The sequence below is a fragment of the Capricornis sumatraensis genome, chromosome 12 (assembly GCF_032405125.1).
Source record: "Capricornis sumatraensis isolate serow.1 chromosome 12, serow.2, whole genome shotgun sequence".
In the NCBI taxonomy this organism is placed as follows: domain Eukaryota; kingdom Metazoa; phylum Chordata; class Mammalia; order Artiodactyla; family Bovidae; genus Capricornis; species Capricornis sumatraensis.
Window position 1 is genome coordinate 26,165,812 of NC_091080.1, and position 16,786 is coordinate 26,182,597.

The 16,786-nt window shown below is 42.6% G+C and overlaps 1 protein-coding gene across 2 annotated transcripts in view; it reads right to left on the reverse strand.

Annotated features, from left to right (window-relative positions):
• The window catches only part of CPB2 (carboxypeptidase B2), a 60,401-nt gene extending 44,960 nt beyond the window's left edge, over positions 1-15,441 (reverse strand). For both annotated transcript variants that reach the window (XM_068984787.1, XM_068984786.1), the window contains exon 1: positions 15,309-15,441. In XM_068984787.1, coding sequence (XP_068840888.1) covers positions 15,309-15,382 — 74 coding nt within the window. In that variant the 5' untranslated portion in view covers positions 15,383-15,441. The remainder of the gene's footprint in view (positions 1-15,308) is intronic.
• Between the last annotated feature and the right edge of the window lie 1,345 nt (positions 15,442-16,786).

Consider the following 16,786-nt stretch of genomic DNA (forward strand, 5'->3'; position numbering starts at 1 on the left):
AAAGAGTCGATTTAATTTTTAGTTCAGTTCAGTCGCTCAATCGTGTCCAACTGTTTGCGACCCCATGAATCGCAGCACGCCAGGCCTCCCTGTTCATCACCAACTCCCGGCGTTCACTCAGACTCACGTCCATCGAGTCGGTGATGCCATCCAGCCATCTCATCCTCTGTCGTCCCCTTGTCCTCCTGCCACCAATCCCTCCCAGCATCAGAGTCTTTTCCAATGAGTCAGCTCTTCGCATGAGGTGGCCAAAGTACTGGAGCTTTAGCTTCAGCATCATTCCTTCCAAAGAAATCCCAGGGTTGATCTCCTTCAGAATGGACTGGTTGGATCTCCTTGCAGTCCAAGGGACTCTCAAGAGTCTTCTCCAACACCACAGTTCAAAAGATCAATTCTTTGGCTTGGAGGATTTCCCTGATCGTCCAGTGGTTAAGACCCTGCGTTCCCACTGCAGGAGGCATGGATTTGATCCCTGGTCGGGGAACTAAGATCCTGCATGCCCCATGGCATGGCCAAATAAATAAATAAAATAAATAGAATAGTTAACTTAAGGGAGATTTATGTTATTTATTAAGAGAGAGAAGCAAGAAATAAGTGGAGAATTGTATGAAATATTATCCCATTTTTATAAAATAATAAGTTGGAAAGCAAGAAGAAAATTATTAAGTGTTGAAAACAGGAGAAAAGTTCTAAACAAATAGACAGCCCATTGTTAACATTGATTTGGATGGTGGGGAATGACCACCATCATTGGACTGGGTAGGTAAGTAGAGGGAGCAAATAAAGATTGTTATTAAAAGAAAGGTCTCCATACTTCCACATGAGAGATGATACTCAACTAATGTGAAATTGTACACAGGTATCCTGGTAGCTCAGCTGGTAAGGAATCCACCTGCAACGCAGGAGACCCTGATTTGACCCTTTATTGGGTTGGGAAGATCCGCTGGAGAAAGGATAGGCTGCCCACGCCAGTATTCTTGGGCTTCCCTGGTGGCTCAGCTGGTAAAGAATCCACCCGCAATGCAGGAGACCTGGGTTCCATTGCTGGGTTGGGAAGATCCCGTGGCGAAGGAAACGCCAATATTCTGGGTTGGAGAATTCCATGGACTGTACAGTCCATGGGGTCGCAAAGAGTCGGACACGACTTTTTGAGTGACTTTTGCTTTCACATAAATGTATAGAGAAATGCATAAAAGAACAATCACCAGAATGTGATATCTTCTCAGGGTGATGAAATTTCAGTGTTTTTCTTCCTAATTGTATAATTTCCCATATTGTTTACTTCTTTAACCAAAAAGGACTCTTTATTTTTTAATCAGGGGGAAACTACATAAAAAAAGTTACTCTGGCTGTGAAAAAAAAAACACTACCAAGCTTCTTAACAATGCTGGTGGCCCTCTCACAAGCACATTCCTTTTTGTTTTCAAATGTCTCTGGGTCATCACTGGAACATAGTTACTGGTGACTTTCCTAGCCTTCCATAGTACTTTTATTCTGGCATATCCTTCCCTAGGAATTTTTTTAGAATTTATTTATTTGGCTGCGCTGAGTGTTTGCTGCACCACATGGGACCTTCAGCCTTCACTACGGCATGCCGGATCTTTAGTTATGGCTCGTGGGATCTAGTTTCCCGACCAGGGATGGAACCCAGGCCCCCTTACATTGGAAACACGGAGTCCTAGCTGCTGGACCACCAGGGAAGTCCCATGCCCTAGGAATATTTTGATGCCCTTTTTCAACATCCGCCACAATAGTTCTGACATTCCTGGTTCACTTAGAGGAGGCCATTATTTTCTCCAAGCTTCCAAGAGTCATCCTGGTGACGGTTAGCACCACCTCCCAAGGCTCTAACTAGAATGTCAAATCTAGTATCATGGGCAAGTGCACCCCTTTAGGGACAGAGATCTTTTTCCTTATTAACACACTCAGCACTTGGACATCCAGCTTCTGTCATGACTTAACCCGAGGTATTAGTTTGGAGGCCAGTGGGGGGAGGTAGAAGAAAGCTTATAATCAGAGATGATGTTACAGAGGGAAGTCCTGATAGCAACAGGGATGATGAGATTGCTTTGTTTTAAAGCCAGGTGGCAGTGCTTAACCGGCTGTAACACGTTGGACACAATTATTATAAAAAGCAGCAAGGTCAGAGTGGTACCCAGAGGGACATGACCCTCAGAAAACTGGAGTTGGTTAAGAGAACACAGAGTTCTTAGGGGCAAGAAAGAGGGAAGCCAAGAAAGGTATTGCTCAATCTTTACAGCCGAAAGGAGTCAGGGATGGGTGACAGTGGCTAAGGACAGTTGTCCTAGTCAAAAACTCAATCCACTGTCCAGGTCCCAGGCCTGGGCCACTTCTTTAGCCCAGGATCTCTTGCCTGAGGGAGGAGTCAGGTCCCCACAAAGACAGACCTGGTGCGGTAGAGAGAAGGTGCTTCCTCAGTCCTTTTCAAAAGAAAGCTATGGCTATTCACTCAGGTCACTCTGCCCACTGGGGAAAGGAACACTCAAGCATGTGGAGGTGGGTTTTTTTCTTCTTTTCTTTTCTATTGGAGTCTATTTGCTTTACAATACTGTGTTTGTTTCTCCAGTACAGCAAGGTGGATCAGCTATTATGTACACACATACCCCCTCTTTTTTTTGGATTTCCTTTCCATGTAGGTCACCAGAGACCACCAAGCACAGTTCCCTGTGTTGCAGAGTAGGTTCTCATTAGACCAACCATCCCGACATCTTTACGGGTGATGTCTTTAAGAATCTGCCCTGAAGGCACAGCTGAGGCCCTTGTTAAGACTGCATCACAGTTCAATTCCTCCTCAGCTCATATCTCCTTCCTTTATTCCTCCACACATGTTGCTCCTGAGATCCCATTCCAGTAAATTCCCTACTTGCTAATCTCTATCTCAGAGTCTGCTTCCTGGGGAAACTCACCCACAGCAGTACAAATGCCTACTGTGTGAGATAAAACATGAAAAATTGCTATACAAACAGTATCAATGCTCTAAGAATGTAACATCAGAAGTTACTGTTGTCTGGGGTAGTCAGAGGATGGAGACATTCTGAGCTGGACTTTTGAAATAGGTCGGATTTGACTGGTGAATGGGCAGTGAATGGCCTAACACTAAGACAGATGGAATTTAAGCAAGTGAATTGGAGATGAAATGGTGTTAAGTGCTGATGAGTAAGTGGAAAACAAAATCAGAGCTCAAGGAATGGCATGTGACCCAGGTGGGCAGGAATATGGGGCTTACGTTGGGATATACCAGGAAATATAACCAGGATACATGGGCAGCCTAGGACCTGATCACTGAAGGTCTTAAATCCTGGGTACCATTTTGGAAGTTTGAACAAAAAAGTGACCAAATCAAAGATTTCTTTTGAAGTGAAGTATAAAGAAGTGGGCTTCCCTCGTGGCTCAGCTGGTAAAAAAAATCCGCCTGCAATGCTGGAGGCCTTGGTTTGATTCCTGGTTGGGAAGATCCCCTGGAGAAGGGAACAGCTACCCACTCCAGTATTCTAACCTGGAGAATTTCATGGACTGTATAGTCCATGGGGTCACAAAGAGTTGGACATGACTGAGCAACTTTCACTTTCATAAAAAAGTGGGGATATGTCCTGAGGAAAAAGAACAAAGCTGGAGGCAGAATCCTCTCAGACTTCAGACAATACTATCTGAAAAGATTAAAGACACCCTACCGACTAGGAGAAAATGCGTGCGAACAATGCAGCGGACAAGGGGTTAATTTATAAAACATACAAACAGCTCATACAGCTTGATATCGAAAAAGCAAACAACCCAATCAAAAAGTGGGCAGAAGACCCAAAGAGACATTTCTCCAAAGGAGACATACAGATGGCCAACAGGCACAGGAAAAGATACTCATGTGAAATAAAATTAATTTTTATGGCAAGACAGGAAAAATTTAAACGTAAAAATTTTCTCTGTTCTTTGGCCTCCTCTCTCCCCATATCTTTCATCTGAATTATCCCCAATCAGGAGACATACCTATCTAAAGAGCAATATACTCCTAACATCAGTAAGACAACTCCTTAAAAGATAACACTCCTTCTTGATCTTGTAAGGGTCACGATGATGCTTAGATCTGGATTTTGTAAACTGTCAATAATATGTCATTTAATAGTCAACCCTCTATCTCAAAAGAAACATATTTAATATAACCGTGCCTTGTTGACTGCAGCCATGAAATTAAAAGACGTTTACTCCTTGGAAGAAAAGTTAGGACCAACCTAGATAGCATATTCAAAAGCAGAGACATTACTTTCCCGACTAAGGTCTGTCTAGTCAAGGTATGGTTTTTCCAGTGGTCGTGTATGGATGTGAGAGTTGGACTGTGAAGAAGGCTGAGCATTGAAGAATTGATGCTTTTGAACTGTGGTGTTGGAGAAGACTCTTGAGAGTCCCTTGAACTGCAAGGAGATCCAACCAGTCCATTCTGAAGGAGATCAACCCTGGGATCTCTTTGGAAGGAATGATGCTAAAGCTGAAGCTCCAGTACTTTGGCCACCTCATGAGAAGAGTTGACTCATTGGAAAAGACTCTGGTGCTGGGAGGGATTGGGGGTAGGAGGAGAAGGGGACAACCGAGGATGAGATGGCTGGATGGCATCACTGACTCGATGGAAGTGAGTCTGGGTGAACTCCGGGAGTTGGTGATTGACAGGGAGGCCTGGCGTGCTGCGATTCATGGGGTCGCAAAGAGTCGGGCACGACTGAGCGACTGAACTGAACTGAACTGACTTCTAAGAGGTGAACTGTCCTCCAAGCTCTCTGAGATGCTCTTTCTAGGTTATAATACTCAACTTGGCTCAAATAAAATTTTTTGTTTCTTTCTTAGATCAGGGAGATTAATTTTTCTTCAACACTCAGCATTGCTCACTATTTAAAAAATGCAAATCAAAACTACAATGAGTCATCACCTCACACCTGTCCAATTGCTCTCATGGTAAAGTCTATAAATCAATGCTGGAGAAGGTATGGAGAAAAGGGGACCCTCTGGCACTCTCAGTGGGAATGTAGACTGGTACAGCCACGAAGAAAAATAGTATGGAAGTTCTTTTACGAACTAAAAATAGAATTATTATATGATTCAAGATTTCCACTCCTATGCATATAACTGGAAAAGATGAAAAGTCTAATTTGAAAAGAGATATATGTATTACAATGTTCTTAGCAGCACTAAGTTAAGATATGGAAGCAACCTAAGTGTCCATCACCAGATGAATGGATAAAGAATATGTGATACACACACACACACACACACACACACACACACACACAGGCTTCCCTCCCTGGTGGCTCAGCAGTAAAGAATCTGCCTGCCAATGCAGGAGACACAGGAGATGTGGGTTCAGTCTCTGGGTTGGGAAGATCCCCTGCAGGAAGAAATGGCAACCCACTCCAGTATTCTTGCCTGGGAAATCCCATGGCCAGAGGTGCCTGGCGGGCTACAGTCCACGCAGTCTCAAAGAGTCCAACACAACTTAGTGACTAAACAACAAACAACATACACACACAATGGAATCTTACTCAGTTACAGAAAGAATGGAATATTGCCGTTTACACCAACATGGACTGACATAGAAATTATCATACTGAGTGAAATAAGTCAGACAGGGAATGTGATAGCATTTATATGTGGAATATAAAAAATAATGCTAATGAATTTATTTGCAAAACAGAAACAGACTCACAGATGGAAAACAAACATATGGTTACCAAAGGCGAAAGGGTGGGAGGAGGGATAAATTAGGAGTATGGAATAAACAGATACACACTACTGCATATAAAACAGATAAACAACAAGGATTTAGTGCATAGCACAGAGAACTATATCCAACATCTTGTCATAACCTATAAACAAGGAATCAGAAAAATACGTAATATATAACTGAATCACTTTGCTATACATCCAAAATTAACACAATGTTGTAAAATCAACTACACTTCAATTAAAAACAGGATGTGGGGATTTGTATAATTAAATCATTATACTTTTAGAATTTACTTCTAAATTTTAAAATGAAACCCCTTACAAGTTAACCTAACAATGAAATACAATGCCTTACAAAACAACGAGCTCTTCATTATTCGAATAGAGGTTGAATTGCAGTTCCACGTAAAGGAAATTTTGTGTTGACTAGAAGATAAGATGCTTGGGCATTTTAAAATGTGTTAAGGGACAAGAAAGTATTAAAATGAGTCAACAAAAGGAAAAAGAAAAAAATGTGGAGGAGTACAATGATGGGGGTATAAATTTACCATTACTATGAAACACCATTCCATTAATATGTAATTACCATAATACCACTAATATAAGAATACGTCCAAGTTCCAATTGTGGTGAGCTGGACTCTTTCTATCTCCAGTTTGACCAAAGGGCAATGCAGCAGAATCAAATAATGAGATGGGGTCAGTCAGATGCTATGTAGCCCAGGCCCCAGGCACAGAAACTGGTCTTAACCAGACAGTCTAGCTGGGTTTTATCAACAGGACGCTAGGAAGGCCCACAACAAAACCGGACTGAACAGGCCAGATCCTAGATAGAGGGCAAAATAGGCTAAAGGCTGTCCTGGCCTTGATTTCTGTCTGAGTTTGTTTCAGAAGTACTGGAGTTCGGCAGAGGTGCTTTGCAGCTGCATTTTGAGACATACAAGGGTCAACCACTTCCAACTAGCTCTGACTTGACCACAAGAACATGCCCACGCAGATAAAACCTGGATGTGTCCTGGAGTTAATTTTGCTTCATCTCCATGCTTAGATCTCTGCTGGAAGGGGGTCTTTGTACTCTGCTGGCACAATTTTTGCTGGGTTCAAAGGAGTATTAGATTGCACATGGGCTGGCCCTGGAATTCTCCACCCAGGGAATTCTCAGCCCACTCCCTTGAGCCCTAATGACTCGGCTGCCTCTTAACCCTTAAATTCCTGTACTCCCCTCCTTCAGAGAGAAAGTATCTTTGGAGTTTGAGTTCTCCTTCTCCATCCTCTGACCATTGAATAAAGGCCTGTCTTGCTTGCACCAAACTCGGGTTCATCATTGGCAACAGGAACCAGAGCAGGGAAAGAGCTTCCTGACCCCACTTCCTGTTCAGCCAGGCTTCAAGACGGGGGCCTTTTGTCTCATTTAGTAACGAGATCACCTAATGTCGAGCCTTCCATTTTTGAAAATCCATTCCCTGGCTCTGTGCCCCCTTACTTAGAGACCGGGAAAAGTGGTCATAGTGGAGAGAGGAGGAGGATTTGTGAAAATAGTTCTGTCCACTACACATTGGCACTTGCCAAGGGTACTTGCCATCTACTTCTATAAGCATGAAATCAGGTGCTGCTGACCTTCAAGCCCCCTGAAGGGAGTTCAGGGTGGAGAGCAGAAATGAGGCAAACTGGGAAAATGGTCAGGACAGGTCTTCAGATAGTTACATGTTCTCCAGCCCAGATTTAAGAGCCCAGTTCTTGTATCTCCTCATATCTAAAAAAGCATCAAAACCTTTCATGGCGACAGCTGCTCCTCATGACTAGTAAAGACTTCACAAAACCAGCAGAAATCTTCTGGAAAAATATGTGCCTGATTGAATGTATTTCCACTTCACCAAAAATCACAGATACACTAAACTCCACCTCCTCTTTGGAGCAGTTTCTCAGAGCTCTCTGAGGTGCTGTCTCCTGGGCTGCAGTGTTCATTGTGCCCCCCAAAAAACTTAACTTGAGACTCTCACATTGTGCATTTATTTTTAAGTTGACATTCTTTGCAACAAGTTGCTGTGATTCTCTCTCAATTCCCACTCTCCCAAAGGGATGAAGTTTGGGGGTGTTACTTCCTTCAACTCAGCATGGTAGGGAGGATGATGGGCCAGCCCTCAAGTTTATAGACAGAAGGACTGGTGCCTGAGAAAGCTAAACCTGAGAAAAGCTAAACCTGCAAAGACTGGCCTCCAGTTGTCTGTGCGTGTGTGCTCAGTTGCTTCAATCATGTCCTACTCTTTCTGACCCCATGGACCATAGCCCTCCAGGCTGCTCTGTCCGTGAGATTCTCCAGGTAAGAATATTGGAGTGGGTTACCATGCCCTCCTCCAGGGGATCTTCCGGACCCAGGGATCGAACCCACATCTCCTGCATCTCCTGCAATGCAGGTGGATTCTTTACTGCTGAGCCAAAAGGGTCTGCTGCTGCTAAGTCGCTTCAGTCGTGTCCGAGTCTGTGCAACCCCATAGACGGCAGCCCACCAGGCTCCCCCGTCCCTGGGATTCTCCAGGCAAGAACACTGGAGTGGGGTGCCATTTCCTTCTCCAATGCATGAAAATAAAAAGTGAAAGGGAAGTCGCTCAAGTCGTGTCTGACTCTTAGCGATCCCATGGACTGAAGCCTACCAGGCTCTGCTGGCCATGTGATCTTCCAGGCAAGAGTACTGGAGTAGGGTGCCATTGCCTTCTCTCTAGGTTGGTAAATAAAATCCAAAGAAAAATCACTTCATGGGATGCAGTTATTGCTCAGATGCCATCCAATAGTGCCACCTAAAGGAGTGGTGAGATCTTACAGCGGCAAGAATCTGGAGGTAAAAGCGAGATTCTTAGAATTGAAGATGGAGTCACAACTGACTAGAAATAGGTAACTTTATCCTGTAGAGGGTGATACAATTAACATCACCATGTGACGTTGTTAGAGCTTAAAATTAATCGAGGGTTCATTACATAATTTCGGATTATTGTTCTCATTCACATTTTGCTATGTTAGGTTTTTGTTTCAACCTTGGGTCCCTGGCGGCTCAGATGGTAAAGAATCTGCCTGCAGTGCAGCAGACGAGGGTTCGATCCCCGGGTCGGGAAGATCCCCCGGAGAAGGAAATGGGAGCCTACTCCGGTATTCTTGCCTGGAAAACCCCATGGGCAGAGGAGCCTGGCACACTTCAGTCCATGGGGTGGCAAAAAGCCAGACACAACTGAGCCAATAACACACACAGTGTATATTATAAGTGAAAAAATTTCAAAAATGACACATCGTGAAATCTGAAGTGAAGAAGAATTTTTTGGTGAATTTTAGGCATATCCTTTCTCTGAGTGTCCAAGCAACATGTATACTAATGAAGATGATAATTCTTCAGAATATAGTTCTGATTCAATGTGAATATTAGGCCACAAAAAGACAAAAAACCTTAGTGAATGATTCTGATAAAGAGAGTGAAAATGAAGCTCACAGTGCTGAAGAATGCTCCTTTACTTCTATGAAAGAGTGGATTGAAGACAATATTTCACAAAAATTAGACTCCACAGTTGTGTCAGGCATGACTGTTGAATGTAATAACCCGCAAAGTGTTAGTAAGCGAACAGAATTAATTTTTGGCTGGCCAAAAGAAAAATCACCATAGGTGTGCGTTTCTGCAAAAATCTCCCAGTCAATAATTAAGAGTGGGCTAAAAAGCCATAGAATTTTCTAACTTTCCATGGAAGGGAAAGGAAAGGTTATTCTGCCATGTATAATATGTTGGGGCAATGGGGGATGAAAAATAAAGACATGTTTTGATGACATCTCTGAAGGGATAGAGTTACAGGATTTAACCAATAATCATTTGGTGGTGGGGGAAGGCTTGCATCAAAAATAGCATGAAAAATACAAGCACAGTGAAACAGCAGGTCACTTTAAACCAAGGTTCAAAGACGACTCAAATTGCTCATGACAAGTAGCAGTCCTGAGGCTGAAACTCAACTTTCCAGCTCCTGAGTTTTAATACCTAGGCAACATTTCCTGCTTTTTCATACTGTTCATGGAACACCAGACTGGTTCCAAATTGGGAAAGGAGTACCTCAAGGCTGAACATGGTCATATCATGCGAAATGCTGGGCTAGATGAAGCCCAAGCTGGAATCAAGATTGCTGGGAGAAATATCAATAACCTCAGATACGCAGATGACACCACCCTTATGGCAGAAAGTGAAGAAGAACTAAAGAGCCTCTTGATGAAAATGAGAGAGGAGAGTGAAAAAGTTGGCTTAAAGCTCAACATTCAGAAAACTAAGATCATGGCATCTGGTCCCATCACTTCATGGCAAATAGATGGGGAAACAAGGAAACGGTAACAGATTTTATTTGGTGGGGGGGGCTCCAAAATCATTGCAGAGTATGACTGCAGCCATGAAATTAAAAGACTCCTGCTCCCTGGAAGAAAAGCTATGACCAACCTAGATAGCATATTACAAAGCTGAGACATTACTTTGCCAACGAAGGTCCATATAGTCAAAGCTATGGTTTTTCCAGTGGTCATGTATGGATGTGAGAGTTGGACTACAAGGAAAGCTGAGTGCCGAAAAATTGATGTTTTTGAACCGTGATGTTGGAGAAGACTCTTGAGAGTCCCTTGGACTGCAAGGAGATCCAACCAGTCCATCCTAAAGGAAATCAGTCCTGAATATTCATTGGAAGGACTGATGCTGAAGCTGAATCTCCAATACTTTGGCCACCTGATGCAAAGAACTGACTCCTTGGAAAAGACCCTGATGCTGGGAAAGATTGAAGGCAGGAGGAGAAGGGGATGACAGAGGATGAGATGGTTGGATGGCATCACTGACTCGATGGACATGAGTTTGAGCAAGCTGTGGGAGTTGGTGATGGACAGGAAAGGCTGGTGTGCTGCAGTCCATGGGGTTGCAAAGAGTCGGACACGATGGAGTGACTGAATTGAACTGAACTGAACTGCTGAGTCCCCTCTAAGAATATGATTATGCTCCTCAAGGTCTGTCCTGTGTATGGTTTACAGGGATGGTTCACACTTGCCATCGCTCTGAAAGATTGTTTTGTAATTTAAAAAGCTGGTGAGATGCCTCTGAACAACAGAACATAGCCCAAGGCTGCAATTTTGTTTTCTGCATTACAGCATTTTAAAGCTACTAGTGCCCTGTTCTCTAAGATGAAAATAATATATCAGTGGGAGCTAAGTGAAAGAGAACAAGCTGGTCTCCAGGTGGCAGATAGTATATGAAGTCAACAGAAGGAACACTTCCTCTGGTCTATTAATAATTCAGAAGCCCTCTATCCTCAACCCTTCTTTACTCTCCAATTCGTTTTCCTTCTTTTCTTCCTACTTCTTTTCATTTCCCCTTTCCAAATAAATAGCCTCAGCTGACTGCCTGCACTTAGGTAATCAGAACACAATGCAATTAACGACTGTTTACAAGATTCTTGCTAGTATTTTATTTTTACCCTTTATAGTGTTTGGCCTTTAAAAGCAAGTGAATATGGAGACTTTTTTTTTGGCTGCCTTTCTCTTTGGCATATGGTATTTATGCCTTTAAAACTTTTTTTGTTTCCGTTCCAGAGCATTTCACTGATGAGATTTATCAAAATGCACCTACAAATCAGCCACTGAGAGATTGCCTGAACACTAAGCATTATTAGGAATATGATCATGCCAAGAAAACGATAACAAAGAGCGGGTTTAGGAAAAAGCCAGACCCCTAGCTCTTTTTAGGAGGGGTTATATATTTCACCCCCAGAAATAATTCATCCAAGTCTGTCACCCTAAATAAAATTAGATTTTTCTTTTAGCCTCAGTAATAGACAATTCCTGGAAGACTGATGCTCAGAAACATTTGGTTAAAAAATTATTTTTACTCAGAAGCTAGATTTGTGATTTTATTTCTAGTGGAGGAAGGGGACCCAAGAATCAGATATGCATCTGCCTGCAAAGCTGCAGTCCCTCCCTCCCCCAATACTTGGGGCCCTGCAGGGTAGGCACAAAATATTAAGTGTTGTCAATATAATATAATTTGATTAAGATACTAGTCATAGTCTCTTCCCTCTTTTTAAGCATAAGTATCAATCACAGTCTTGAGAGTCCCTTGGACAGCAAGAAGATAAAACCAGTCAATCCTAAAGGAAATCAATCCTGAATATTCACTGGAAGGACTGATGCTGAAGCTCCAATACTTTGGCTACCTGGTGTGCAGAGTCGACTCATTGGAAAAGACCCTGATGCTAGGAAAGATCGAAGGCAGGAGAAGGGGACGACAGAGGATGAAATGGATGGATGACATCCCTGACTCAATGGACATGAGTTTAAGCAAACTCTGGGAGATGGTGAAGGACAGGGAAGACTGGCTTGCTGCAGTCCACGGGGTTACAGAGTTAGATACAACTTAGGGACTGACCAACAATCAATCAGACGTTAAAGTATACGGTTGGCCATAATCTTTGTTTGGATTTTTTCATAACATCTATGGGAAAACCTGAACAAGTTTTCTGGCCAAACCAAAGCAAAAAAGAAAGAAAGAACAGCCATGTATGAGGGAATTTTCCTCATTCATTTACTACTTTCTTTCAGTGTATTTCTTTAATATTTAGTCCTACTGAACTATTATAAACTTACTCATTTTGTAAAAACATGGTCAAGCCTTGGTATATCTTGCTAGTGGCTGTCTTACCAAGGAGTTTAGTTCACTATAGGATGCAAATGGTGGTCTGTAGGTGAGCCCACCAAACTCTGCCACAGCCAGTGGTGATGATGCTTGTGCTAGGCTGGGCTGGGCTGGGCTAAAAGTGTGAAGTGAAGTGAAAGTGTTAGTCTCTCAGTCACGTCCATTCTTTCCCCATGGACTACAGTCCACCAGGCTCCTCTGTCCACGTGACTCTCCAGGCCGGAATACTGGAGTGGGTTGCCATTCCCTTCTCCAGAGGATCTTCCTGACCCAGGGATTGAACCCAGGTCTCCTGCATTTCAGGCACATTCTTTACTGTCTGAGCCACCTGAGAAGCCCTAAGGTCACCATCATACCTGCCGCTGGAGACCCCGAGCCCTAGCCCCTCTCCCAGGCTACCTTGCAGACCAACTGTCTGTGCCGTCTCACTGTGACTAAATCTGACCTTCCTTCAAACTGGCTCTCTTCCTAATTTTTATAATTTTTAGAGGCAGTGGTATGCAGTAAGAAGAGTTGAAATGATGAAAAAGTGGGATTGAATCCAAGCTCTACATTTATTGTTTGATATGGGGCCAATGTTATTCTCCCAGGAGGCTTATTTTCCTCCTCTGTAAAATGTCAGGGAAAACGATCCCTGGAGTGGAGGATTGTGGGGGTTTAACAGGATAACATTCCTAAGGGCCTGTCTTAGTGCCTGGGACAACACAGAAGCTAAATCCTCATGTACTTCCTCCGTTTTCCCTCTCTGGGAATGATACTGCCATTGCCTACCGCATCCAGGTTGGATGTGTTGATAGCAGTTCTTCCATCCCTCTCCTTTACCCAAGTAATATCCAATTACTTGAATAAACTATGTCCTTTATCCAAGAAATTCAATATTCAAACTAGCAAGAACCTTAGAAATCATAGCCATCTCATTTCTTGACACGACATAGAGACATAGGGAACCAATGACCCTAGCAATTCGACTTCTGTGTCAATTTCTTAACAATCCTTTGGTGGTGGAACTTGTTACTTGACACTTGGTGATCAGAAAAATAAACCCCATCAAAAAAAAAAGGGCAGAAGACCTAAACAGACATTTCTCCAAAGAAGACATACAAATAGCCAATAAACACATGAAAAGATGCTCAACATTGCTCATTAATAGAGAAATGCAAATCAAAACTATAATGAAGTATCACCTCACACCAATCAGAATGGCCATCATCAAAAAAATCTACAAACAATAAATGCTAGAGAGGATGTGAATAAAAGGGGACCCTCTTGCATTGTTGGTAGGAATGTAAACTGATACAGCCGTTATGGAATACAGTATGGAGATTTCTTAAAAAACGAGGACTAGAGCCACTACACGTCCATGCTTCGTCGGTTCAGTTGTGCCCTGCTCTATGACCCAGCAATTCTACTACTGGTCATATACCCTGAGAAAACCACAATTCTAAAAGACACATATACTCCAATGTTTATTGCAGCAATAGTTACAGTAGCCAAGACATGGAAGCAACCTAGATGTCCATCGACAGATGAATGGATAAAGAGTCGTGGCACAATTAAACAATGGAATATTACTCAGTCATAAACGGGGACAGGTTGAGTCAGTTGTAGTGAGGCAGATGAACCTAGAACCTCTTATACAGAGTGAAGTAAGTCAGAAAGAAAGCAACAAGTATTGTATATTAACACATGCACATGGAATCTAGAAAATGGTGCTGATGAACCTAGCAAAGAACAGGCTTAACGGACACAGCAGGGGAAGGCGAGGGTCAGATGAACTGAGAAAGTATCGTTAACATATATACACTATTATGTGAGTAAGAATTCCTTGACAAGCTCATCAAATGAATTTACCATTCAATTATTTGTATTTTACTACTAAAAATAAACTTTGTATATGATCAACAAAACAAAACATATATACACTATTATGTGTAAAATAGATAGTGGGAAGTTGCTAAATAACACAGGGAGCCCAGCCTGGCATTCTGTGATGACCTAGAGGGGTGTGTTGCATGGAGTGGGGGAGGCTGAGGAGGGCAGGGAGATAAATATACATATACACATACACACACATATATATACACATACACACACATATACACATATTTAATTATGATTGATTCCTGTTGGCTAGCAGGAACAACACAAAATTGTAAAGCAATTGTCTACCAATTACAAAAATAAATGAAAATTTTAAAAAGATAATTCCAAAGAAAATAATATCAATTTTGAAAAGCTTAAAAACTGACTAGTTAATAACAATAGTGTGTATAGCCTCAGAAGTACTTACATCATGTTTATATATGCTAGAGTTCTTGCGAGTGGTTTATAGTAGAAAGTCCTAAGGGGATCACTCTGCCAAGCAAAATAAGAACTAGATATGTTCACACGTGTGTTCTTATACCACACCTGTTCTTCCTTTCCTGTTCCATGCTGAACACCCATGCACAACACAGACCTCCAGTGTGATAACTTTACCCTCTTCCCCGTCTCATGTTCCACGTATGAAAATAAATAAATCATCCGCAGTCAACACATCATATATGTGAAGACAAGGAAAATATAAATTATGTGAAGTGTTAAGGTTAATTAAACACTTTAAAAAATCAGAAGACTCGATTTCTTTAATTTTCATAGCTGCTGAATATACGTATCATTCAGAGTTTTCTCAGGAATCAAACTAGAGCCAGAAAAGAAAAGAAGACCCTAGATCTAGTGAGAGCCTCATTGTGCTGAAATCTACAGTCTGGAAGAGCAACAGAGGGAAAGTTTCGGAAGAGGTGACCTTCAGACTTGAATGTTTTGCTCCCTAGCCCAGTCCGCTGACTAGATTCCAGGAGGGTCAAGCAAACGGGGGAAGAAACCCACCACCACCTAGCAGTCCAGCGGATTACCTCTGAAAGGCGAAGGCATGCTCCCCACAGAACAGGACGGCGGCGACAAGGACTCCCAAGCTATAAAGCTTCATCCCCACAGCAATTCGCTATAAAACCAAACTCTCCGAAGAGAAGGGTCCAAATAGCTGGTTACACAAGAGCCTTCTTTACACACTGGTTAAACTGTAATGGCCTGCTCCCTCTCATTTCTGTGATCAATTGACTTCACTTCCATTTCCACCCTCAAAGAGAAAGTACACTGAGTTGTTATTCTCAGTGTAAACTACCTAGAAAGTATTTAAGTCTTCAAGGGAGATGAGCCAAGAACACAAAAGACAGTAATATGGCAGAAACGTGTCTGGTTTGTTGAAGAACCGTAGCCTTAGAGTATTGGTCCCTGGATCACAGCCCATGCCGAGGGAGGCCCCTTGGGGAGTACTAATGAGCTCCTCCCTTGCCTTTGTCTTTTTCAATATGTTCCACCTAGGCGAAAACATCGAAGGTGAGCTTTTCAAATTTATGACTGAGAAGAAGCACCTGTATGGAAGGTCATAGTATCTCCCTTTGGAGATCCACGTCCTTTCATGTTTTTAAAGTGTGTGAGCGTGAAAGTTGCTCAGTCGTGTCTGACTCTTTGCGACTCCATGGACTATACAGTCCGTGGAATTCTCCAGGCCAGAATACTGGAGTGGATCCTTCTCCAGGGGATCTTCCCAACTCAGGGATCGAACCCAGCTCTTCCGCATTGCAGGCAGATTCTTTACCAGCTGAGCCACCAAGGAAGCCCCCAAACCATCATCTTTGTCTTGGTATGCTGAGTTCTGGGTTCATTTTTAGCATTATCTTCAAATACAATAATCCATTCTCTGTGTCTTGTTTAGATTCATACTCAATTGCGGTGGTTTTTTTTTTTTTTAAGTTAATAGCTATGTATATATTCTCCAAGTTTTGCAGCTGGCTCCTTTTCACATTCATCCATGTTGTATTCTTGCCTAGAGAATCCCATGGACAGAGGAGCCTGGTGGGCTACAGTCCACGGGGTTGCAAAGAGTCGGACACAACTGAGCGACTTCACACACACACTCATGTTGTTTTTACATCTGTGTTTTATTTTCTTTTCTTTTTTAATTTTTATTTTTGCTTTATTTTACTTTACAATACTGTATTGGTTTTGCCATACATTGACATGAATCCACCATGGGTGTATACGAGCTCCCAATCCTGAACCCCCCTCCCACCTCCCACCCCATATCATCTCTCTGGATCATCCCCGTGCACCAGCCCCAAGCATCGTGTATCCTGCATCAAACATAGACTGGCGATTCGTTTCTTACATGATAGTATACATGTTTCAATGCCATTCTCCCAAATCATCCCACCCTCTCCCAAAGTATCACTTAAAATATTTTATTGTTCAATAACCAGGTCATGGAAGCAACCTAAATGTCCGTCAACAGAGGAATGAATAAAGAAGCTGTCGTGTACATATACACCAC